The following is a 25495-nucleotide window of genomic DNA, read 5'->3' as shown; positions in this document are numbered from 1 at the left end:
TAAGTCGACAAAAAATCAAGAAAACGGCTGTCAAAAAGCAACAGAGGGGTAGCTCTTCCCAGATTGGTGCTTATCTGGCACTGAAAGAAAAGAAAGGACGGCCTTGTGCCTGGGTGGCGCCTATGTAGGTACTGTGACATCATAACTGACGACGTCACACAGAGCGAAATGGAGCCACTCGACTGCGCATGCAAGGAGTATTGCTCAGCAAATGTTTCCAGATCCAGCCTGATGCCTGGGAAATTCAAAGGTAAGGAATCTGCAGCTAGAAGTCTATCAGATTGATAGTTATGCTAGACAAAGTCAGAAAAGCCATGATAAAAAGGAATATGCATGTTTTTATATCATGAGACCTCTTTAACTATTATACTACGGCCTTTGCAGAATCCTAAAACATGCACAAAAGAGGGTTACTTTTTCATCTTTGGCCTTAAAAATCGCATTTGAGAGACTTATAGGAGCATCAGCTCAAGGTACAAGAACAAAACCATTTTTATTTTAGGCACCAGAGAGTAATTGATATGCCCAGAATCACAGGATGCTGGTATTCAAGCCTCCTTCCCCAGTTTCAGAGTTGGCAGGTCTGACCCCAATGCCACATCTGCTCAGATTTTCCTTTGTAACGGTTGTAAAGGATGGTTCTGACCATCTTGTCTGCCTGGATTTTTCCTTTTTGATCACCTGGTTTTTTACCTTTTACTATGAGAGAGCCTACTAACCTATGACTCCCCCATGGTAAACTCATGGTAAAATGGACCAGTGTCCACCCTTTAAGATAAGGCCGCTGTGATGCTGTAAGGGGCACTAGGCTGGTTACGATTGAGGGTTGCACGTGAGAGACTCTTGTCGTGCACAGCCCAGGAACTGCGCGCAGGGAGTCAGTAAAACCAGCTCCCAGCAAGGTTTGTCACCCTTGCAGGCCAGGGGGCATGAAGAAAGTGCTCTGGGTGGCAAGGGCTTTACACGAAGAACAGAAGGAGACCAGAATCCCCATAACCAGCCCACCAGGGTCCAAGATCTGCCCTGGAGAAGTTGTGGTGACCTTTCAAACAGTGACACACGTGGGGCTCAACTGTCGGACTTGACTCCTGCCTCCAGGGCGGGCCAGGGCGCGGAGGCTGCCCCAAAAAAGAGAATCAGGAAGGAAGCGTGCGAGAGAGCACCGTTGCGATCTGCCGTCAGAAGTGAAAAGGAACACAGGACCCGATCCATTGGCCCCGAGAAGAAAGAAGCAGCGAGAGCGTTGTCACGCTCCCTTGCAAGTACGGGAAGGGAGCCCAGGACCCAATCCCTGGGCCTGGGCCTTGTCGGCAAAGAAGAAAAGCTGGGGAGCACTGTCGCTCTCCTCGCTAACATACCAGCGGGCCCAGGACCCCATCCCTGGGCCCGACGAAGAAGACAAGGTCGGGGGAGTGCCATTGCGCCGCCACAAAGGCAAGAGTGGGCCTAGAAACCCATCCCTGGGCCGTGGTTGCTGAAGTGAGGAGGGGGGAGTGCCGTTGCACTCCCCGGCGGCCCGGAAGGCTATAGCTCCACAAATGCCTGCCCAAAGAGGAGGGTAGACCAGAATTGCACCACTTGTAGTGTCATCGTCGCAACTTTTGGAACTCTAATTTGTTAGTGTTCTCTAGACCTCAGAGTCATGAAACATTACCTTTGCCATACCTGCTTAGTTGATATCCTTCACGGAACCTGTATAACATCAGGATGAGATTATGAGAATGTTCTCTTTCTTTTTTCTGATGAGTATCAGGAGTACTGCCCCCCTTGTAATTCTGTCAAAAGACTTTGAATAAATAAATAAAATTATGTAAACATTCAAATGAAAGTTTTGATGAAGACTTAATTGTCTGGGCTTAGAAGAGTTGTATGTTCGAGTTTTCAGTGATCTCAATGCCATGCTAGAGGAGGAAAATAATCTTTCAACTAACTCATCAATGCGCTCTGACTCTCAGTCTGGAGGTGCAGATGACTATGCATTAGGATTTACCTTGCTAGCAGAGGTCTGAAACATCCAACTCTCTGGAGTCTGTGCTGGATTAGGAAGGCTAGATTTCCAGGAGTAGGTCTATGGCATCAGGCATATTACTTACAGGGGGAGCCGACGACATTTAGACCAGGATGCCATTAACATTTCTGTAAAAGATAGCAAGGTCTCTGATGTAGCAGTCCCAGGTAGCAAGACTTCAATTTATAATGTTGCCTTACTTTTTATGTTAGGCAACTAGAAATCCAGAACTTCTATTGGTTTGTGAACTAGTCCCACGAAGGATGCACTCTTGCATCAGTGGGGGGAGAGGAGGGGGTGTTCAATTTAGTCTCAGGGGAAGTTTCTAAGAAAATAACATGATGTAGGCCTAAGCAGAGGCCAGCATCGATATGTGAGAGGAGCAAATGATCTGGCCTCCTAGTCTGCTTCCCCATCTCATGGAGCACACTGAAGTCCTTGCTTGATGCCAGAACCCGATTAGAACAGGGCCTGCAGCCTTTAACAGTAATGACAATTGAGAAGATGATGTGACTCATTCAAAATTAGGGGCCGCGTCTTGGTAATCTCATAGGGACACACAGGTCTGACACTAGCTCCAATTCAGTGACAGCTTTGAGGTCAGATTCCAGGAAGGCATCACTGGTGCAGAGGCAGACATCCGAGTAATCAGAACAAACTAGGTCTCTTACACCTCTGCTGCAGGAGTGAAAGTATGGACAGGTACCAGTAAAGGACTAGAGAGCGGTCCAATGGGCATAGTCGGCAGGGGCAGGACCCACTTACAAAAAGGGCCTACCAGAAACAGCTGGCATGGTTCAAAAAAGCTGCAACACTGTGTTCCTGGAGAGATCTATGGGCAGTGCGATCGATAAAGGCCAGGGGAACTCAGGTGTGCCTGCTTCAGCTTTGGGACTGGTTCAGAGTCAGACAATGAAAGCCGTGTTAGGTCCTTTGAGAGACAACTGCACAAGTTCTCCCAGAACAGAAGTAACAGTAAAGTAACAAGTTGCTCTTTGACTTCTTGAGTGTTTGTCAAAACTTGTCTCATATCTTAGTTTTTGCCTTACCGAAGAAGGCGGCACTGAGTTGAGTTGGTCTGCATTCTAGAACAGGAACAATCTCATATCCTGGAGAGTGTGCAGGTTTTTTTCTTGGAGCACAACCTGCCAGTATCTTGTGTTCAGCGACATACAACTTCATATCCCATTGCCTGATAACCACTGGCTGCATCACAGACCATTTATCACAAGACAGAGTCATGCAGAATCACCACAGGCAGACATTGTGGGAATCCGTGATTGGTGTCTGTTTTCTGTAGTCAGAGCGGAGTTTAAAGCCTGTGGTCTTCAGGGAAGACATTTCCTTTAGCACACTATAAAGCAAAGAACTATTTTTTTGAGTCTGTAAACAATGACGAAAAGTTGAGAGTCGATAAGACAATGATACCAGCATACCTTTCTGTGGTACCATGTGTCATGCTGCCACTTCGTGGGAGAGCGCCGGGCCACCATGCAGCCTAGCATGTATGCAAAAGGTGAGGAATCTGTTTTAGGAATGATCCAACACAATCAATGCCTACATGCTTTTTCAGCGCAAGGCTATGTCCAGTCCTGAGGGGATATGATATATGACTTTTCATTGGATCTCTGTTAATATATGCAAACTAAAGTTTTCTTTGGAGGTGTCTACGTATCAAAATGTGAAGCACAAGTTGAACTTCTGACATATATCGGCTACAAAGCCAGAGGCACACTGCTACCTCACCCTAAGGGAAGGCCAAGCCCTGAAATAGCTTTTTCAGTGTCCGAAAGTTAACAAAGTCAGCTTTTGTATTAAGTATGACCTCTTGGACCAGAGAGAGTTTATTGGAGATATTAATCTTGAATTTGTATTTGGAGGAAATGGAATTATGATATGGTTCCATTATGTAAGGCCACATAGATGGATAACGGAGAGATTGACTATGGTCAGTAATCATGATTTAGGTTTTTTGCAGGTATATTTTTTTAATGGTGTTTGTGTACATCTAAGCACAGATGATGTACAAGTAGTAGGTGAAGCGATCAGACTCTGTATTTACGGGTGGAGTAATGAAGGAGCTAAGGTTAAAACAGCTGTCAAGCTGCCCATCTTCATCATCATTGTAAAATGAGCAGTAAAAGGTACATATTAAAGCAGCAAGATGTAGCAGATACTTATAAATTAAACAGAACAACTGATGTGGATGCAAGAGAAACTACGCATGTGGTCAAGAAGAATCTTGAAGAACAGAGAGCACAAAACAATCTACATTATTAAGTTACCTAGTTTTTTGTGAGTACACAACAGTCATAACTGAAAGGGTATCTGTATCCGAGGCTATGAATAAGCCCCACCAGAGCGATATTATTTCATCCCTAGGTTGTCCATGAACATTAATGTCACAGATGTGGTATTTCTGGGGTTCTAACTTTGCCTCATGAAAGTGGGAGGTGTGACTAGCATTAGAGTAATTTGGTGTGAGTCGGAAGAGGCTATTCAGTTCAATTTGCCCTAACTTTTTCAGTAGAGAAAAGTTGCTGAGCCCAAATCATCTAAACACAATGATGAGCTATATATTAAAAGAGTATAATCTCTTGAGATGTTCTACAAAGGAACCACGTGGAATATAGGAAATTAAATCTAAAATGGCTTCTTGTTTCATCTTTTTTTCACAGAGGGAAATTTAAAGATCCTTAGGGTACATTTTCTTGCGTTTTCAACAATATGTACCTGAAGCATATCCTTGACCACGTCTGCTACGCCCTCTGCTGTTGTATGGTCGACTTCCTCGTCCTAGTGTTGTACTTTCTTCTGTCATATAACCTTTTTCCTTATCTGTGCGATTCGGTGGTGGTCGAGAGCTAGCTCCAATTTGCCGCAGCTGTTCATCAATTTGCAACCTTTCCAAACGCAACTGGTCAACTTCCTAAATAGGAAACATGAAAGGTGGTGAAAGGCTTGTTAAAGAAAGATACCTGCCTTCAAGTATCATTTTGTTTAACGCACACTCAACAAAAGATCGTAACTGAACTGTGTGTTTGAGTGTGTGCGTGTGTGAGTACATACATACATATATATAGATAGATAGATAGATAGATAGATAGATAGATAGATAGATAGAAAGAGAGAGAGAGGGGGGGGGGGTCGACGGGGGATTTTGGGTTATAACATTTATTTCATACAAGCTTTCACAAGCCTTGAGATCAAGCACTAGAAACTCATTTGTTTCATTCCTTTTTAGTGTGGAGTCAGACGCCCCCTCTCACTCCTAGTATGTGAAAGGAATACCCACAAAAAGATGCTGACTAAGGAAGACAGATGGAAGGTGTAAAAGTGAAGCAGAAGAATAAGCAACTTCAGGCGCTTAACAATGCCCAAAGCAACACCATTAAACTAGCCCTTGAAGACAGACTTCAGTTATTAACAGCATCCTTAACAAAGGCAAATTGTATCATGGGAGCTATGATGGCGAAACTCTATGTATGAAAACTCCTTGGATAGGAGTACTTACATGAAAAATAATTTATTTTAACTAACAGTTTAGTTTTTAAAAAGGTATTACGTTTCACACACCATGCCTTTTGAGCATCAGAGTTCCAAGAAACCAACTATCCCACAAATTAACAAAAAAAGGTCAATGTTAGACACATGCCTATACAAACTATGAGAAACATACCTTACAGTTTCTAACTTTTTTCTCTAGATTCATAACAATCTTGCAACTGTGCTGAAATCTTACACAAACATGGACACCCCCATACGCATAATAGCTTTGACATACTTGATCAGTTTGACTCTGTTATACGTTGATTATATAAATGAATATCTGAATAAATTCTTTATAAAAGGATGTTGCGATATATATTACGGTTAAAGCATTATAAGACCTGGCACCTTTATTCTATACAAAAACTCCCAAGCAATAGAAGTATAAAGCTGAATAAGAGAGAAAATATGAAAAAGAAATCTTGATAGCCTAGCGAAAACCAAGGTTAGTGCATTACCCTACTATATAAATAGGCACCCATCTACAGATGATCTAGAAAGGTTGTCCAATACTTAACCGAAAAATTTAAAGGATCCTATGATAACAAGCATTTACAATGCAATCGGTCTCGCCGTTGAGACCTTATATGCATTTTGCTATGCAGCACCTTAGCCTGGGAAACATAGAGTGAATGTAAGCACCAAACTGCGTGACACACCTGGTATGGGAACACGTGGAGAGAAATATTGCCTTTCAGCGGGAAATGGTATAGTCCACAGCTCTGTTTCTAATATAAAATCAGGGCCTTCAGTGTTCATATCACTGAAAATACAAGATTTGAAAAATAAGTTATTGTCTACGGGTGCTCGTGGAAGACAATTTCTATGGACTGTAATCTAGAGAATGCTAAAGTGATTTTGGTATTTTACTGACCTCTGCTGGTCGTTTTCCATCAAGAAAGTTAAATAGAGGCAGGTGCCAGAACATTTTTAAAAAAGAAAGTCCCTCAGCAGAAAGCAATTCTGGTATTTTACTGTCCTGTGCTGGTCTTGTTCTATAAAGGCAGTTAAATAGAGGCAGTTAAACGGAAAACAAAAATGTCCCTACATGGAAACAGAGAAGTCCTAATCTCCAGAGCCCACTAAGTACATACACATATAAGTGTATACTAAAGTATACAAGAGGTCTCGGATGCTCAACCTAATCAATGTAATATCAGCTTGGCAATCATGAAAGGATTGATTCAGGCTTCCACTATGCTCACCAGATCTCCGGTCACCTAGAGAAGAAAACAACTGCATGTGCATACAACTAGGTCCATTTGAGGGGACCCAAACCAGCTGCCACCTCTGCAAAGGCCATCAGAAACAGCAGACAATAATTGTGTCACATTCTGAATACACTGCTGAGACAATTCACGTACATGTGCCTGCTCTTCAAACGTTAAAAACCAACAGGGCTGGAAGATACTGCTCCACCAAAGAGCTAATATGAAACATAAGAGCAGCTGGGGTCTCCACATCCCTCCCCATGAGCTTTGTGACTGTTCATTGTGTGAGGAATGACCACGTGGTCCTGAGGGAGAAGGGCAAGCCAGTAAAGAGTCAGGAATACTGCAGACAGCTACATTCAACCTTATAAATGAGACCACTCCAAAAGAAGTCATCCTAAAGTCGCACCCCACAGTAAACTGCTGGCATCCATAGTGACCAGCTCAGGCATCTCTAGGGAAGAGAAACACCTTGCTTAAACTCCGTAAGCAGGAGCCTAGACTGCTCAGCATCCCACAAGCTGTCAGTCACCAGCAACTTACACATGAAATCCCGGAAAAATGGAAGCCAGTAATGGAACAGATGCCATGCATGGGAACTCCCGGGAAGGAAACCCCACAGAAAAGTCAACATGCAGGAGACCCGCAGAATGAGAACAAGTTACCATGAATGATGTTCACAAGGTACCATCCACAGGATACATTTGGCATACCCTGCCCCCTTGAACTCCGAGCTGCTTCCATGGGCAGAGCTCGACCCTGTGCCAGCAATGCATAAAGGTGATGTTGCAGTCAGGATGCTCTCAAGTAAACAATTAAAAAGAGAGGGAGATGTCACCAAAGAGTCTGCAAGGGAGCCACAATAATGCGGCTGACTCCCTCTCAGACCCTGGGAGTGAATTATGGCAGGTTTCTGGAAAATTACAAAGGACTCTTGAGGACACTTGACTCAAGCCTGCCTTGGTAGTGGAAACAGAACGGAAGTGGGTCAGCAAACAGATATGACAGAGTTGTGAGGAATCACCACCAGGGAAGCTAGCCTCATGGTCAAATCCCTCGGGGAAGACAGTGGCAGCCCGGCTTGTCATACTGTAGAAACTGCTTGTGGGCCGGTAAACAGTATTGTGAAGGTGGGACACTTGGAAATGGCAACCAAAACTACTCCAAGTAGACCAACATAATAATGTTCTGCAAGGTGTCCATCTAGAAGCACACTGTTGTTTTGCTGCAATGACACCGTGAAAAATCGCACACATGCAGGAGTTTGCAACGCTGCTGCCTGTGATGCAGTTTTTCTGTGTCTATGAGCAAAGTTTGTGGTGCATCAGATGTGTGTCCAGGTGAGTGGGATTGTGCAATGCTGCTGCTATTATCAGTGATGTACATGTATTGTATCATTATACAACAATTAAAAAGATTTGCATTAGCAAGGCTTGTTATTTTAGTGATCAGAGCTCTTACGGGGGGAAACAACCTTTACAACGCAACTTTTACAACGAACTACCATTACAACGAAATTTTTACAACGCAAAAACTTTTACAACGCATACCATTACAACGCAGGATTTTATAACGCTAGTACTTTTACAACGCATACCATTACAACGTAAGTATTGGTAAGTATATAATTTTTTTAAAAATATTATATGTTTGTGTTTTTGGGTATGGGTTATTTTTAGGGTTCAGGGTAAGTTTTGGGTTTTTGGGTAAAGGGGTATTTTTAGGGTTAAGGGTCAGTTTTCAGTTTTTGGGTAAAGGGGTATTTTTAGGGTTCAGGGTCAGTTTTCAGTTTTTGGGTAAAGGGGTATTTTTAGGGTTCAGGGTCAGTTTTCAGTTTTTGGGTACAGGGGTATTTTTAGGGTTCAGGGTCAGTTTTCAGTTTTTGGGTACAGGGGTATTTTTAGGGTTCAGGGTCAGTTTTCAGTTTTTGGGTACAGGGGTATTTTTAGGGTTCAGGGTCAGTTTTCAGTTTTTGGGTACAGGGGTATTTTTAGGGTTCAGGGTCAGTTTTCAGTTTTTGGGTAAAGGGGTATTTTTAGGGTTCAGGGTCAGTTTTCAGTTTTTGGGGTACAGGGTTAATTTGTAAAAATAAATAAAAATTAATTTTAAATTAAATTAATTAAATAAAATTACATTACATTTAATTATATTTTAATAATGTAAATTAATTTATATTAAAAAAATTTTTTATATACTTACCAATATTTACGTTGTAATGGTATGCGTTGTAAAGGTACTTGCGTTGTAAAATCCTGCGTTGTAATTGTATGCGTTGTAAAAGTTTTTACGTTGTAAAAAATGCGTTGTAATAGTAGTCGTTGTAAAAGTATGCGTTGTAACGTCATACATCCCTTACGGGTCTTCCTATGCCCTCATCAAGTGTGATAACAACCAACTATCATCTCTCACTGCTTCTCATGCCCCATAACACACACTGGCATACACATTCAGTGACTAAGGCGAGTGATGCAAGGGTTGTGGATAGCTGTTCCTTCTAGTTCCCTCTATATATAGTAGTGAAATTCACAATTTCTGCATATTCCACTCCAGCATCACACACACGCCATGTATACACAACTTACTCCCAAGGACCGATAATTAACAGCCCGGTGGATTACTTCTGTGACACATCATGTGTTTGAGGGCGGAGTCATGCAACTCTGTGACACAGGACATCATGTCAAACATACAGCAAATTGTTCAGTGTGGGTATTCACAACACGAGCCTCCATTGATGAGGGAATCCTTAGCAAATGATGAATGGAGGGGTAAAGGAGCAGAAGCATGAGTTAAGGCTCGGTGGATGTATAGCTACATGCTATGGGTGATGGGTATGTGTGTAGGGCAGCGTACACCCACAGCTAGGAAACAATCAGACTGCAGACTGCAAAGTGTAAAAATTAAAAACAAGGCAGCAGGCTTTTCCATCAATGTGCTCAAGATATAAAGCAACAGCACCGCACCCATCAGGACTGCTCCCAGGGGGTGTAGCTTCCATTGGTGCCTAGAGGCCTGATGGGCCCACTGAACCCTGAATACTACTATATTTCACAGTTCAATCAGCAGCCAGGGGACCCATCTCCTTCTATGCACTAGGGCCTGTGACACGCTGGCTATGTATGCCACAGCTGTCCCACTACCGCTGCTCCAATTTAGGAAAGAGCTGAGGACGCACCTCATTAAAAAGCAATACACCCCTATGAATTAGCCGTTCACAAACCAGCTATCACTTCACTTTGAGCTGAAGGCGAATAAGGAAATTCAGCGCTAAGAAACACAATTATTAAAGCTCAAATACAAATGTGTGCGGTGCTTAAAAGAGAAGGGATGTCTGCATCCCTTAAACCCAAGGGTTGTTTGCGTGTGCTTAGAGGCTTGTGTCAGTTACCACTTCACACTTGTGTTTGACTGACCCTGCAGAGAGCGTCTTTACCTTCAGGCGAGGCTCGCACTATAGAAATATCACATACATGCGAAGAAGGACAGAAAGATGAATGCATGGACAGACTAACAGCTGAAGGAATAAACAGCCGAATTAATTGATGGACAGATCTGTAGAAAGATACATACATTGAATCTGAACAGATGCATTTATGACCAGACACGTTGATGAAGTTATAGGCTAATAGTTAATGAGTTACTAACTAGAAATAGTAAGATAAATGTTGCTTCACATCCATACTTCATGAGAGGTTTGGAAGGATATGGTAAATCTTAGAAGGCTGATATTCAGAAACCCATTCACTGAAAATAGTGTACCTTGTTTTCTAAGTTTTTCATTCCATTCAACGAGCAGGGCTGCAAGGCCAGGCTTGCACGCAATGAGTACATGTATAATAAACAGGTATATGAATCGTCCGCAGTGGCAGGCAGGCGCTGTCCTTTCCGAAGACACAAGAAGCGAGCAGGGACAACACGAACTAACTACAGGGATCGCACCGTAAACTGACAATCTTTGGTGGTGCGGCTGTGAAAAGAATGCTCTGTGCTCACAACAATTGGTTGTAAGAGTTAAGCGTAAAACAAACACAGAGAAAGTTTGTACGGACATCAGACAAGAGGTACACGTCTGTGTGCATGCATAGGGGTGCTTGTAGTAAGTAAGGTGCTCACAGCGGCCAGGCTCCACGGCGGATAGTCGGCGTCTGTACTGAGTGCTCACTCTAAACAGAGTACTACAGACACCTCTTTCAAAGTGAAAGGACGCGCTTTGAAAGCTCGGGCCAGAGGGGAGGAGTCTGAGCGTCAACGCAAGCCAGATGGCTCAGAGACAACTCGGACGGTGTACCAGGGACGCAGCCTTTCAACGCTGCAAGACAAGCTCTACCTCACTGCTTTGCAAAGTTAAATTACTCCTGTCAAGTAAAGTACTGGCCACATTTTCAGAGTTTCGCTGAGAGTACAGGGCAGCGCTTTTGTTCTGTCCTTAGAGCGCGTCTTGGAAGAGACACGGGAGGGCAGGACCGTGACGCCGTGAGTGTGCACGTTGGTCCCTGCGGCTCGTGCGTTCAAAGACCGGTGTGTGCTCGTGCACCGGTCTGTACCACTTGGGAGGCCCTTCACAGCAACAATAAGGCTCGCCAGCGGCAGCGCGCTTCGCGCTGCAACGCAGGCGAGCCCTAAAAAAGAATCCAACTGATTTTGTATATTACATCTAAAGAAAACACTCAGCAAAATGTGAAATCAAACTACAAGCAATTAGTCAGTTAAATGCTGAAAAATAGTTGTTACCTAAAAGAGCAACTATTTTTTAATACAGTAATAAAAGTCTCCAACAAAAAGTAGAAGTTATGAGGCAAACACCTATTCTCCTAATGCATAAATGTATATAAACATCATCATAAAGAAGACAATGGAAATTTCCTTCAGAAAATAAGGTAATCCTAAGTAATAAAGCAAAGTGCGATATAGAATCGATTTAGAGGCTACATCTTACTGGAGACCTAAAACAGCCTGACGTAATCCCAGGAAAAAGAAACAATAACGTTCAGAGAACACTGTAAACCATATGTCTACACGAATGTGTAGAATAGCCACCAAACTGCAATGTCTATAAGACAGAACCTCAAAAGCAAGAACATATAGGGCCAGATGTAGGAAGCCTAATTCCGGTCGGTGACGGCCGAAATAACCAAATTTCAGCCGTTACCGACAGGAATTAGGCTTTTCAGATGTAGGTGGCCAAATTGTAGGATTCGGTAATTTACCGAATCGGGAACCTAAGGAATCGGTAAATTACAGAATCCTTAACCTCTTCAATGCTAATGACAAGGTCAGCTCGTCATGCAGTACACTGAACGTGTGCTTATGACGAGCTGACCTTGTCATGAATAATGGGAAATAAGGATCTTCAGCGTAGGAGAAAAATCTCCATAGCATTGAAGGTGTTAATGTAGCGAGGACTCAAGTGAGTGCTTTTTACATTTAAGGATTCGTTATTTACCACCAACTATTAGTTGGTGGTAATGAAACATCATTCTATTAAAAGGTCAGGACACCAAGATTAACCCAGACAAAGTGTAAAGTTGTAAAAATGACACTGTCACATATTAACACAGGATTAAGAGGATTACTTTAACCGCATGCGCGCTAGCGGTTTTCCCGCTGTGCGCTGACTTTTGCGGAAAACCGCGTTACATGACGAGCTCAGCTCGTCATGAGCGTACGAGAGGCGTAACTCATGACGAGCTGAGCTCGTCATGAGCCTAGAAGGGGTTAAATAAACTCCCTAACAATATGCGAGATAGAGACTCCCATGGAGTTTCGATTGCCAAAATCACCCTATAAGGGTTACTAAATGTAATGAATCTATCACATCTTAATGACCTCAATGAGGATCTTAACTTCACAAGCTGAGTGATCCCGGTTCAGCATGCATATATAGAACTGCTTAACAAGCATACAAAAGATTCTCTACTCAGAGCAGGGAACAAACCATAATGGTTATCAACTCTTAAGCATATACTCTTCTTCAGAGTTAAAAAAAAACTGTATGACCTGTATCAGGCAACAACCCATGAAGGATCAGAAAGGAAATAGGCACATGAATTGACAGGCAAAGTTGAAAGTCACCACGTCCACAACTAACAGTAAATCGAAACAATGAAAATCTATTGTAGGAGAGGAGGCAATAACTATATATATATATCAAAACAAAACCCTTTCAGGCATAGAGTGACGCATAAATTATGCAAAAAAGAAGGAGAGAACTCTGGGTAAGTCTCAGTTTAGGTGGAAAGCAGCTCCTGTTAGAGTACTCTCAACACCAGCGACACTCTAGATCTGCTCACCTCAAATGTCTGTTTTTCTATCAAAGTTTTTAAGCATAGGATTAGCACAGTGCTATCGACGCCGAGATAGAAAATGACAAAGTCTTTTGCCATTTAAACAGCAAAATCTTTAAGCATAGGACTAGTACAGTGCAGTCCTTGCCGAGCTCTAACATAACAAAATCCATTTATCACTCCAGGCACAATATCACAGCTTTGAATTGGTAAAATACCAATTCAAGCCAACCTGAAATGAGTAAAAGCAACCCCTGACACAGTGTTTCGCTCTAATTAGAGCTCTTCAGAGAGGTATAGCTTTGTCCAGACACAAGGGAGCACCCAGTATTAAGTCAAAACAAAACCCTTTCAGGCATAGAGTGACGCATAAATTATGTAAAAAAGAAGGAGAACTCTGGGTAGGTCTCAGTTTAGGTGGAAAGCAGCTCCTGTTAGAGTACTCTCAACACCAGCGACACTCTAGATCTGCTCACCTCTAACAGGAGCTGCTTTCCACTAAACTGAGACATACCCAGAGTTCTCTCCTTTTTTTTTGCATATATATATATATATATATATATATATATATATATATATATATATATATATATATATATAGAGAGAGAGAGAGAGAGAGAGAGAGAGCGCGAGCTATATATATGTTTTCACATATATTTCTATATATTCAAGTGCTTATGACTTTGATGAGGATACCCCCGGAAGAGAACTATGATTACAGGTAAGTAACTTATCCTTATGTGCACAGTTAGGACTCTTTTTAAGTGGAATCATATTCTTGAAAGTTATTGCCTACTCTCCTACAATAGATTTTCATTGTTTCTATTTACTGTTAGTTGTGGACGTGGTCACGGGATAGGTGACTCCTCCTTTGGGTAATACTGCGCATGGGCATCGGCTCCATCCCCAGATTGTTTTTCGCCATTAGAGAAGTGATGGAGCTAAGAGATAGTGATGACCATGTGTGTTGTATCTAATGAGAATAATACTGGAACAGATAAAGGTAGCCAGGGAGTTGGGTGGGCGTGTGCAACACTGTACTGTGTTGCCTGTACTCCCTTAGCGTTTTTACTTTTGTGCCCCTTTGCGTTCTGATCACGTTGTTTGTTTCCCTCCATGTTTGTGCCACTTGCTCCCCTCCGTTCCCGCCGCTGCGTCCCCCGCGGCACTGCCCCCGACTGGTCCCCGCTCCCCCTCCCAGCTGCTCCTCCCTCCCTCGACCCCTTCATAATGCAGGCCCCTGCGCGCTAGTGGAGCGACCCTTGACCCTGGATTCAGGCCAGGTCGCTCCCCCGACGCGTTAGCTCGCCGTGCTAGTGCTGTGTCTGCCCTGTGCCCCGCTACTGCCGCCGGTTCCATCCCTGGTGGTCCAGTGGGCATAAGCTTGCTCTCTATTCTGCTCTTTATTGCCTTTATTCAGCTGCCAATTGTACTGTCTCCTCTGTGTTACCCTTTTCTTTTTGATTCACGTTCTGTGCCCCGTTGACTGTACTGTGTTGCCTGTACTCCCTTAGCGTTTTTTCTTTTGTGCCCCTTTGCGTTCTGTTCACGTTGTTTGTTTCCCTCCACATTTCTGTGCCACTTGCTCCCCCTCGTTCCCGCCTCCCGACTCCCGATTAGTCCCCGCTCCCCCTCCCAGCTGCTCCTCCCTCCCTCGACCCCTTTATAATGCAGGCCGCTGCGCGGGCGCGCCGAAGGCGCACCTAAGGCAAGCCCGTCTGCGCCCGTCCGCGCCAGGACCGCGCACAGCGCCAGGACCCCTGGCCCCCGACGATGCCAGCCCACAGGACGGACTTACGATGCCGCCACCCTCCACGCACTCAACGCCGGCCGGAACCCCACCTGCTACTGAGCCACCCCGAAACGCACCCACGGACCCTACACCTGCCAAGCCTGCAAGTTCACCTGCCTCCGGACCTGCACTGCACCCGCAAGGCCAGGCACCAGCAACAATCATCTCAAGTGCATCCTGCTCAACACCCGCTCCGTCCACAGACCCGCTCCGTCCACAGACACGCCGTCGAACTCTGGAACCTCCTCGACACAACATCACCAGACGTCGCATTCCTCACGGAAACCTGGATGAACGCCTCCTCAGCCCCCGACATCGCCATTGCCATCCCAGAAGGCTACAAGATCACCTGGAAGGACCGCATCAACCAAACCGGAGGAGGCATCGCCATCGTCCACAGAAACACCATCCGCATCACAACCAACTCTGACGACACCCTCACCGCCGCAGAGCACCTACACTTCCAGATACACACCGACCCCAAGACCACCCTCAGAGGCACTCTCATCTACAGACCCCCGGGACCACGCACACAATTCAGCGAAGACATCGCAGACTTCATCAGCCCGCACACCCTCACCTCCTCAGACTACATCCTCCTAGGGGACCTCTACTTCCACCTGGAAAATAACAATGACAGCAACACCGCCGCCCTACTGGACAACCTCGCCAACCTCGGACTCAAGCAACTGGTGAACACCCCCACCCACTACGCCGGCCTCACGCTTGACCCCGTCTTCTCATCCAGCAAGCACATCTCCTTCAGCCACTCCACCGGACTACACTGGACTGATCACAGCTGCGTCCACTTCAACTTCAGGAGAACAACGACCCACCACCACCCGCAACAGGTTCCCCGCAGGAGCTGGAGCAAGATCACCGCCGACCAGCTCACCACCTCCCTCAGCCAGAACCCTCCCGCCAACACAACGGACCCCAGCGAAGCAGCCCGCAACTTCACACAGTGGCTCACCAACTGCGCCGATGACCTCGCACCACTGAATAACCCTCCCAGCAGACCCGGCAGCAAGAAAGCCTCATGGTTCACCAACGAACTCAAAACCTCCAAGAAAAACTGCCGCACCCTTGAGAAAGCCTGGCAACACGACCAGACTACAGAAAACATGACAGCCCTCAAGAATGCCACCCGCATACACCACCAGCTGATCCACATCACCAAAAGGACAACATTCAAAGAACGACTGGACAACAACACCCACAACTGCAAGGAACTCTTCAGCATCGTCAAAGAGCTATCCAACTCCAGCGCCTGCAACGACATCACACCCTCGCAAGACCTCTGCGACTCACTCGCCTCGTTCTTCCACCGCAAGATCGCCGACATACACAACAGCTTCAGCGCACAGACCACGCACCCAACCACCGAACCAAGGCTCCCCACCACCACCCTCTGCAATTGGACCCCGGTCAGCACCGAAGACACCACCCGCACAATGAACACCATCCACTCCAGATCCCCAACCGACCCCTGCCCTCACCACGTCTTCAACAAGGCCGACTCCATCATCGCACCCCAACTCCGGGACATCATCAACATCTCCTTCACCACCGCCACCTTCCTGGGGAGCTGGAAACATGCCGAGCTCAGCGCCCTCCTGAAGAAACCCACCGCAGACCCCACGGACCTCAAGAACTTCCGCCCCATCTCGCTCCTCCCTTTTCTTGCCAAAGTCATCGAGAAAACCGTCAACAAACAACTCGCCGCCTTCCTCGAGACAAACGGATCCCTCGACCCCTCACAGTCCAGTTTCCGAGCTAACCACGGGACCGAGACCGCCCTCATCGCAGCTACCGACGACATCAGATCCCTGCTTGACAACGGGGAAACAGCTGCCCTCATCCTCCTGGATCTCTCAGCAGTGTTCGACACAGTATGCCACCGCCCACTAATACAGCGCCTCAGCAACACCGTAATCCAAGGGAAGGCACTGGGGTGGATCATCTCGTTCCTCGCCGGAAGAACCCAGAGAGTCCGCCACCAAAGTCATCTGCGGCATACCTCAAGGATCCTCGCTAAGCCCACCCTCTTCAACGTCTACATGAGCCCCCTCGCAGCCATCGCACGCCAACACAACCTTAACATAATTTCCTACGCTGACGACACCCAGCTGATCCTCTCCCTCAACAACGACCCCACCACCGCCAGAGCCAGCCTCCAGGAAGGAATGAAAGACGTTGCGGAATGGATGAAGCTCAGCCGTCTGAAACTGAACTCAGACAAGACGGAAGTCTTCATCCTGGGACCTTCTCCCTCTGCCTGGGACGACTCCTGGTGGCCCCCTGCCCTGGGCACCGCCTCCAAGCCAACGGACCATGCCTGCAACCTGGGCTTCATCCTGGACTCCTCCCTCACGATGTCCAAGCAGGTCAACGCCATCTCGTCGTCCTGCTTCAACACCCTGCGCATGCTCAATAAGATCTTCCGGTGGATGCCCACCGAAACCAGGAAGACGGTCACCCAGGCCCTCGTCACCAGCCGACTGGACTACGGGAACACCCTCTACGCGGGAACCACAGCCAAACTCCAATTCCCCTCGGCTTGGAAAGAAGCCTTGCTGGTGCCTATCCTGAAGAAAACAGATGCGGACCCCACACAATTCTGTAATTATCGGCCTATTTCCCTCCTTCCGAAACCAGCGAAGGTCCTGGAGAAGGCCGTCCAACTTCAACTTGCAGAATATCTCCAGACTAATTCCCTACTCCATGACTCCCAGTCCGGTTTCCGTGCGGGCTTCAGCACGGAAACGGCATTACTAGAGGTATCTGAGACTGTTCGAGAGTGTGTGGATAAGGGCGAGGAGGCCATGTTGGTACTCCTCGACTTGTCCGCCGCTTTCGATACGGTGTCTCATCAAATACTTCTAGATCGACTGGAGCAGATTGGACTGAGCGGCTCGGCACTACGGTGGATCACTTCTTTCCTCCAGGGTCGATCTCAGAGGGTTCTTCTCAGACCTTTTAAATCGGAGTGCAAACCTCTTACCTGTGGAGTCCCGCAGGGCTCGGCCTTGAGTCCTTTATTCTTTAATGTCTACCTTGCACCGTTGGCCAGGGTAGTGGAGGCATGCGGAGTCAGAGTGATTTCCTATGCTGATGATACTCAGCTGATATTCTCCTTTAGAGATCACTCTGACTCCAGCCTCTCTAGTTTCCGCCACTGTTTGGGCGAAATCTGCTCTTGGATGGCCCTGAACCATCTCCGTCTTAACACTGACAAGACGGAAGTCCTGTTTTTTAATCAAAAAATGACAATACCCCCCTCACTTTGGTGGCCTACGGTTCTCAACCCCCCCCCAATTCCGGTGCATTCTGCTCGTAATCTGGAATTTCAGTTTGACGATACGCTCTCCTGCAGCCCACAAATTAATAAAGTTACTGCCGCCTGCTTTGGAAAATTAAAAATGATGAGAAAAATCTTTCCATTTCTGCCAATGGATGCGCGCAGAACAGTTACCCAGGCCTTAATAACCTCTCATTTGGATTACGCCAACAGTCTGTATGCGGGGGCCCCATTGTACCAAATTGAACGCCTTCAAGTAGTCCAAAATGCGGCAGCAAGACTGATTGGCAATATCCCTTTCCGACACCCGATCTCAATGTTTCGCAAACAGCTCCATTGGCTTCCTATAGCCTGCCGCATTAAGTTTAAAATTCTCACTCTTGCGTTCCGTGCTCTGAACGGATCCGGACCTGAATACTTGAGAAAGAGATTGACATTATCGCACTCAGTAAGAGACCTACGTTCGAACAGTCTTCGTCTTATGGTGGTGCCACGCTTCCGCCGCGCCCGAATGGGTGGCAGAGCCTTTGCTGTCCTTGCTGCAAAACATTGGAACAGCCTTCCCTTAGACCTCAGATTTGCCCCTTCTGAAGCACTGTTCCGTAGACGCTTGAAAACTTGGCTATTCTCTTCTATTTAGACAGGCCCTTCTCTCTTTTCTGCTGACGGTTTTAGCGCCGGGACACCCCCGACGGGGGTAGCTGTGCGCTCTACAAGAATCATAAATAAATAAATAAATAAATAAACTCCAGAAAAGACTCCAGCGCATACAGAACGCTTCTGCACGACTCATCCTGGACATCCCCCGTCACAGCCACATCTCTGCCCATCTGAAAGACCTACACTGGCTCCCCGTCAACAAGAGGATCACGTTCAGACTCCTCACCCAGGCACACAAGGCTCTCCACGACATGGGACCCAAGTACCTCAACAGCCGCCTCGCATTCTACACACCCACTCGCCAGCACCGTTCTGCCAGCCTCGCCCTCGCCACCGTCCCAAGTATTAGAAGATCCACCGCCGGAGGAAGATCCTTCTCATACCTGGCGGCCAAGACATGGAACTCCCTCTCCACTCACCTACTGCTGACCCAGGACCATCTCTCCTTCAGGAAATAACTCAAGACCTGGCTGTTCGAGCAGTAGCGACTCCCCCTCCCCCCAGCGCCTTGAGACCCTAGCAGGTGAGTAGCGCGCTCTACAAATCTCATGATTGATTGATTGATTGCAGCTCTACATGCCAAGAACAGATGCATACTGGTAAGTAGCATTTTCCGTTCCAGCTGCAGATTGCACACTATGCATAGATTGTATAGCAGTACCCACACTAGCAGCGACCACCCGTATCTGTTGCAGTTGTTTGAAATAGTGTTTTAAGTACAGCCTGGCCTACAGTCTCTTGTTGCTTTGTTGGCACATCTACACAATAGTGTTTTGTGAAAGTGTGCGGCGTAGACCATGTAGCTGCTTTCCAGATGTCTTCTAAGGGAATGTTCCCTAAGAATGCCATGAAAGGCCCTATTTTCCTTGTAGAATGGGCTTTTGGAGGAATTGTTAGTGTAAGCTTAGCTTTATGGTAACATATCTGGATACACTTAACAATCCACCTGGCAACCAGATTTTGATATTGGGTTGCCTTTATGTGGTGGTGAAAAGGATACAAAAAGCTGTTTTGTTTTCCTAAAGCTTTGCGTTCTCTCTATGTAATATAGTAATGCTCTTTTGACATCAAAGGTGTGCAGAGCTCTTTCTGCTACTGTTTGTGGCTGCGTGAAGAAAACTGGCAGTTCCATAGACTGGTTTAGATGGAAAGGAGAAACTACCTTAAGCAGGAATTTAGGGTTTGTATGAAGAACAACCTTATTGTGGTGCATTTGCAGAAAAGGTTCTTGAATGGTAAATGCTTGCATTTCACTAACTCTTCTTAACGAAGTAATGGCTACTAGGAAAGCCACTTTCCATGTGAGAAATTGCAATTCGCATTTATGTAAAGGTTCAAATGGAGGTCCCATGAGACGTGTGAGCACTATGTTTAACCGCATCGCTAGAGAGATTCCCCTGCTGTGCTGGACAGCAATAAAAACGGGTGTGGTCATGACAAGCTCAGCTCGTCATGAGCACAGGAGTACTGAGCTGCATGACGAGCTGAGCTCGTCATGAGCATGGAAGGGGTTAAGTTCCACACAGGTGAAGGTGGTAGCCTTGGAGGTATTATTCTTTTGAGACCCTCCATAAAAGCTTTAATGGCTGGCACTCTAAAAAGAGACAGTTGCTGTCTGTTTTGTAAGTAAGCTGCAATGGCAGCTAGGTGTAACTTGATAGATGTGTAGGCTAAATTACACTTTTGAAGGTGCAGTAAATAGCCTATAATGTGTTGGATGGATACATCTAGAGGATTTATATTGTTGTTTTGACAGTATATTACAAAACGTTTCCACTTAGCAGCGTAGCATGCTCTAGTGGTGGGACGCCTTGCTTCCTTGATAACATTCATGCTCTCTTGAGGGAGTTTAAGATAACTAAACTCTATGACTTCAGGAGCCAGATCGCAAGGTTGAGCTGAGCTGGGTCCAGGTGTCTGATCTCTCCATGGTTCTGAGTTAAAAGATGTGGAGATAGGTTAAGTTTTTGATGTGGTACCACAGATAGCTGTAGCAGTGCGGTGTACCACGCTTGTCTGGCCAACGTTGGAGCTATTAGTATAAGCGTCAGCGAGTGTTGTTGCATTTTGTGTACTAGTAAAGGAATCATTGGTAGTGGAGGAAAAGCGTACGCAAATAGTCCTGACCAGTTCATCCATATCGCATTGCCTTTGGCCAATGGGTGTGGGTATCTGGTGGCAAAGTGTGGGCATTTTGCGTTTTTGTGGGTGGCGAAGAGGTCTATCTGAGGTTGTCCCCACATTTGAAAGAATGGGTGAAGAACTTGTGGATGAAGTTCCCACTCGTGCATCTGCTGAGTCTGCCGACTTAGCAGATCTGCCCTGGTGTTTTGAACCCCTGGGTTGTGCTGGGCTATTAAGAAGATGTTCTGAGGTTAGCCTACCTCTATATCTGCTGAGCTAGTTGAGAAAGCTGCAGAGAGTGTGTCCCTCCTTGTTTGTTTACGTAATACATGGCTGTCATATTGTCTGTGCGGACTAAGGCAGTCTTGTTTGCCACTTGTGTTTGAAATGCTTTCAGAGCTAGGAACACAGCTAATAGCTCCAAATGGTTGATGTGGAGTAGTTTTTGCATTGGTGTCCACCTTCCCTGCGTGGTGTAATGCAGTAGGTGGGATCCCCAGCCGGAGAGCGATGCGTCTGCTGTTAGTATGATTTGTGGAACTGACTCTAGGAATAGTCGGCTTTTTGACATGTTTTTTGTGTTCCACCATTGCAGAGAGCGATGAGTCCGACTGTCTACCAACACTAGGTCTGGTAACTGACCTTGAGCCTGGTTCCATTGGCGTGCTAGACATTCTTGAAGTGGATGCATTTGCAGTCTTGCGTGAGGTACTATGAATATGCAAGATGCCATCATCCCTAGGAGTTGCATAAACACTCGAGCTGGAAGCGAGTGTTGTGATTTGAATTTTGTTAGGAGCGTTTGCACACTTGTTATCCTTGCTAGAGAGGGATAAGCTTGTGTTAGTTGAGTATTGATTGTGGCTCCTAGGTACTGTTGTGTGTGCAATGGTAGCAGATGTGACTTGGTGTAATTTAATGTGAAGCCTAAGTTGTGGAGTAACAGTATTGTATTGTGAGTGTGTTGTACACACTGGTTGTACTATTGTGCTTTTATGAGCCAGGTCTCCAGATACGGGAAGACGTGGATGTGCTGTCTTCTTAATTGTGCTGCTACCACTGCTAGAAATTTGGTGAACACTCTTGGCGCTGTTGTTACTCCGAATGGGAGTACCTTGAATTGGTAGTGCTGTCCTTCTAGCACAAATCTTAGATACTTTCTGTGCGCCTGGTGAATTGGAATGTGGAAGTAGGCGTCTTTGAGATCTAGTGTGACAAGAAAGTCGTTCAGCAACAGGAGTGGAAGTACTTGCTGAAGTGTGACTATATGGAAATGATCTGAATGTATGTAAGCGTTTAGAGGTCTGTGGTCTAGATAGGTCTCAGAGATCTGTCCTTCTTTGGAATTAAGAACTACAGGGAATATACTCCTTTGTTCCTTTGATGTTTTGGAACTATCTCTATTGCATTTTTATGCAGGAGAGAAAGTACTTCTTGTTTGAGCAGCGTTAAATGATCTTGTGAGATTGGGCGCTGTTTGGGTGGTATGTTTGGGGGGGTAGATGTTAGTTCTAGACAGTAACCTGACTGAATTATTTGTAGCACACACCTGTCTGATGTGATGTCTTTCCAGGCTGACAGGTATTGCTGTATCCTTCCCCCGACAGGAGTGGAATGGGGCGGGGGAAGGGGAGGGGAGTCATTGGGTAGGGGTGGAGGCAGATCGTGTGTTGTTATTCTTGCCTCTGCCTTTGTTATTGTTACCGCGGTAACCTCCCCTTTGGTAGCCCTTACTGTAGGTAGACTGAGTGGGGCTTTTGTATGTTGTGGAAGGTGTATCTCATGAATATCCTCTGTTTGCACCTCTATATGTGGAACGACAAAATGAACGTCTGGGAGCCTGCGACTGCAGGGCTCCCATAGATTTTGCCGTGTCTGTGTCTTTTTTCATTTTTTCGAGGGAGACATCAACCTCTGGTCCAAATAAGTGTTGCTCATCGAATGGTTGATTGAGTATAGCACTTTGGACCTCTGGCTTGAATCCAGATATACGTAGCCAAGCAAGCCTGCGTAGCAGGACGCTAGTGTTGACGGCTCTGGAGGCTTTGTCTGCTGCGTCTAGCGCGCAGCGGATAGATGTGTTAGTGATAACTTTTCCCTCTTGAATTAGCTCACTAGCTCTATCTTTAAATTTGTCAGGAAGATGTTGCATTATTTCCTCGAGCTCATCATAATGTGCCCTATCATAGCGTGCTAGTAAGGCTTGCGTGTTAGCAATGCGCCACATGTTTGCCGCTTGTAAGGCCGTTCTTTTCTCAGAAGCATCAAGGAGTTTAGATTCCTTGTCTGGTGGGGGAGCTTCTCCTGATGTTTGAGAGTTAGCTCTCTTACGTGCGTTAGATACGACTAGAGTCCAGGGGAACTGGTCCCTTTATATATGCTGGGTCAGATGGAGCAGCTTTATACTTTTTCTCCACCCTTGGGTTTATAACCCGTGTCCTGACTGGGTCTTAAAAGACCTGAGAGGCATGTTTAACCACGCCTTTGAGCATAGGCAAAATTGCTGAAGACCTTTGTGCGGTGTCAAATGTGTCTAGCAGGAAGTCCTCCTCCTTGCATCGGAGTGCATGTCTACCCCATGATATTGTGCTGCTCTAATCAGTAATTGGTTGAACCCCATTGTGTCTTCTGGTGGTGAAGGCCTAGAGGGGTATATGTCATCTTGTGGTACATTTGGGACATCTGATGTAGTATAGTCTTCCAATGGGTCTGTTGAGGCTGGAGGATAATATGGGTCCTGTGGATCAGCCCCTGTATCTGATATGTCGTCCCCATTATCATCATGTGTGCTAGATGGTGTAGGGGAGAGAGGTGGTGAAATATGGGGAGGGGGGATTGGGTGCAGGAGGCGGGGAAGGTACATGCATAGGTGAAGTAGCAATGCCCTTTTTCTTCTTTGCGGCCGGTACTGGTGCTGGTGCCTCTGCTGGTCGTTTCTTTGATAATGTCAATCGACCAGTTTTGGGATCCTTTATGAGAGTCTTTTGCTTTGGGTCCGGAGCAAACAAGTCTCTTTCAGGAGTGTGACCTTTCGGCGTGGAAGGTTGTTTCGGCGCCACAGCGGCTTCTTTCGACTTTTTATCTTTAACGGGGAAGCCGGGGTCTTTTTCGGTTCCAAAGTCTTTTTCGGTTCCGGGTCCGATACTTTTTTCGGCTCCGGTGCGTGCTTAGGCTCCGGTGCTTTTTTGGTGCCAGAAGCTTTCGTCGGTTCCGAAGTTGGTTTTGGTGCCGAGGGGACTGAGTTCTTCGGCGCCGATGGCTTCGGAGCGGTACCAGGCAGTTTTTTCGGTGCGGTGAGTGTGTGTCGGCACCGAGTGGGGGTTGACTCGAGCCCGAGTCGCCTGAAGGCCTTATTGACTTCTTGGCCGAGCCCGAAGGTTGGGCCGTGGAAGTAGAGTCTCGGAGTGCACCCGAGCCCGAGGACGAGGGTGTGACCGTAGCCTTTTTTGTGTGTGTCGAGGGAGGGCTGGGGTCGCTGGTCTTACTTACGACCCGCTGCGCTGGAGTTACGTCCTCGACAACAGAATCCTCTTCCTCCGAATTGCTCTCGACCTCATGTTCTTTCGGGACGTCGACGCCTTCCTGGAAAATGTCGTCCGGGATCGAAGCTGAAGATCTTTGAGTCATTGTTCGTCTGGCTCTCCGGTCCCGGATAGTCTTTTTGGATCAGAAGGAGGCACAGGCTGAACAGTCCTTGGCCTCGTGCGCCGGAGAGAGGCACAGGTTACAGACCTCGTGGAGGTCGGTGTGGGGAAACTTCGACACACATTGAGGACACCTTTCCATTAGCTGGAGTCAAGGCCTAGTTAGGCCCGAAGGCCGTAGTCGACGACCGGAATGGACGTTCTTGGTCTCGAAGAGTAGTGTCGACAGGAAAACGCTTTCTAGAGTAGTTTCTTGAAGCCGATGACGATTGCGTGCCGACGGTAATCGGTTCCAACACGGAGCGCTGGAACCACATCCGAGCCCGGTGGCGGAAAAAAACAATCTGGGGATGGAGCCGATGCCCATGCGCAGTATCACCCAAAGGAGGAGTCACCTATCCTGTGAGTTCCAAAGACTTTCTACAACAAAAACAAACTGCAAACATCCGGGCCCAACACTAGGTGGCCATCTATGCACAGTGTGCAATCTGCAGCTCATATGCCTCGAATATATATATATATATATTGCTTTCGTCTGCTTGCACACAGCGGCCGCTCTCCAGAACAGCGGGCGCATCGTCAGCTCGGACCCCGCAAGCTCGGTCCGTTTACATAAACACCATACTCCTTCCAAAAGCAAGGAAATGACGACACTGTGTCCCGGGAATAATGATTTAGATTATTTTAATCTAAATCATTATTCCCGGGACACAGTGTCGTCATTTCCTTGCTTTTGGAAGGAGTATGATATATATATACATGCTCATTACACGTAACCGCTTTGCTCATTACACGCCCACCGTAACGTTGGGCGGCCGGGGGACGTCCGACGCATGGAAGCGGTTAAACAATCAATGCAGGCTTTCATACACCACAGGCTGAGCAATGCTGTAAACTTTTTCTTTGCACACATACAAAAACT

The 25495-nt window shown here is 46.5% G+C and overlaps 1 protein-coding gene across 2 annotated transcripts in view; it reads right to left on the bottom strand.

Moving 5' to 3' along the window:
* Positions 1-25495, bottom strand: part of FMR1 (fragile X messenger ribonucleoprotein 1) — a 698844-nt gene that overhangs the window by 150560 nt on the left and 522789 nt on the right. For both annotated transcript variants that reach the window (XM_078688630.1, XM_078688632.1), the window contains exon 12: positions 4742-4937. In XM_078688630.1, the coding sequence (XP_078544756.1) occupies positions 4742-4937 (196 nt within the window). The remainder of the gene's footprint in view (positions 1-4741; positions 4938-25495) is intronic.

This window comes from Lissotriton helveticus, chromosome 4_1 (assembly GCF_964261635.1).
Source record: "Lissotriton helveticus chromosome 4_1, aLisHel1.1, whole genome shotgun sequence".
In the NCBI taxonomy this organism is placed as follows: domain Eukaryota; kingdom Metazoa; phylum Chordata; class Amphibia; order Caudata; family Salamandridae; genus Lissotriton; species Lissotriton helveticus.
This window is presented reverse-complemented; position numbering and strand designations above follow the sequence as displayed.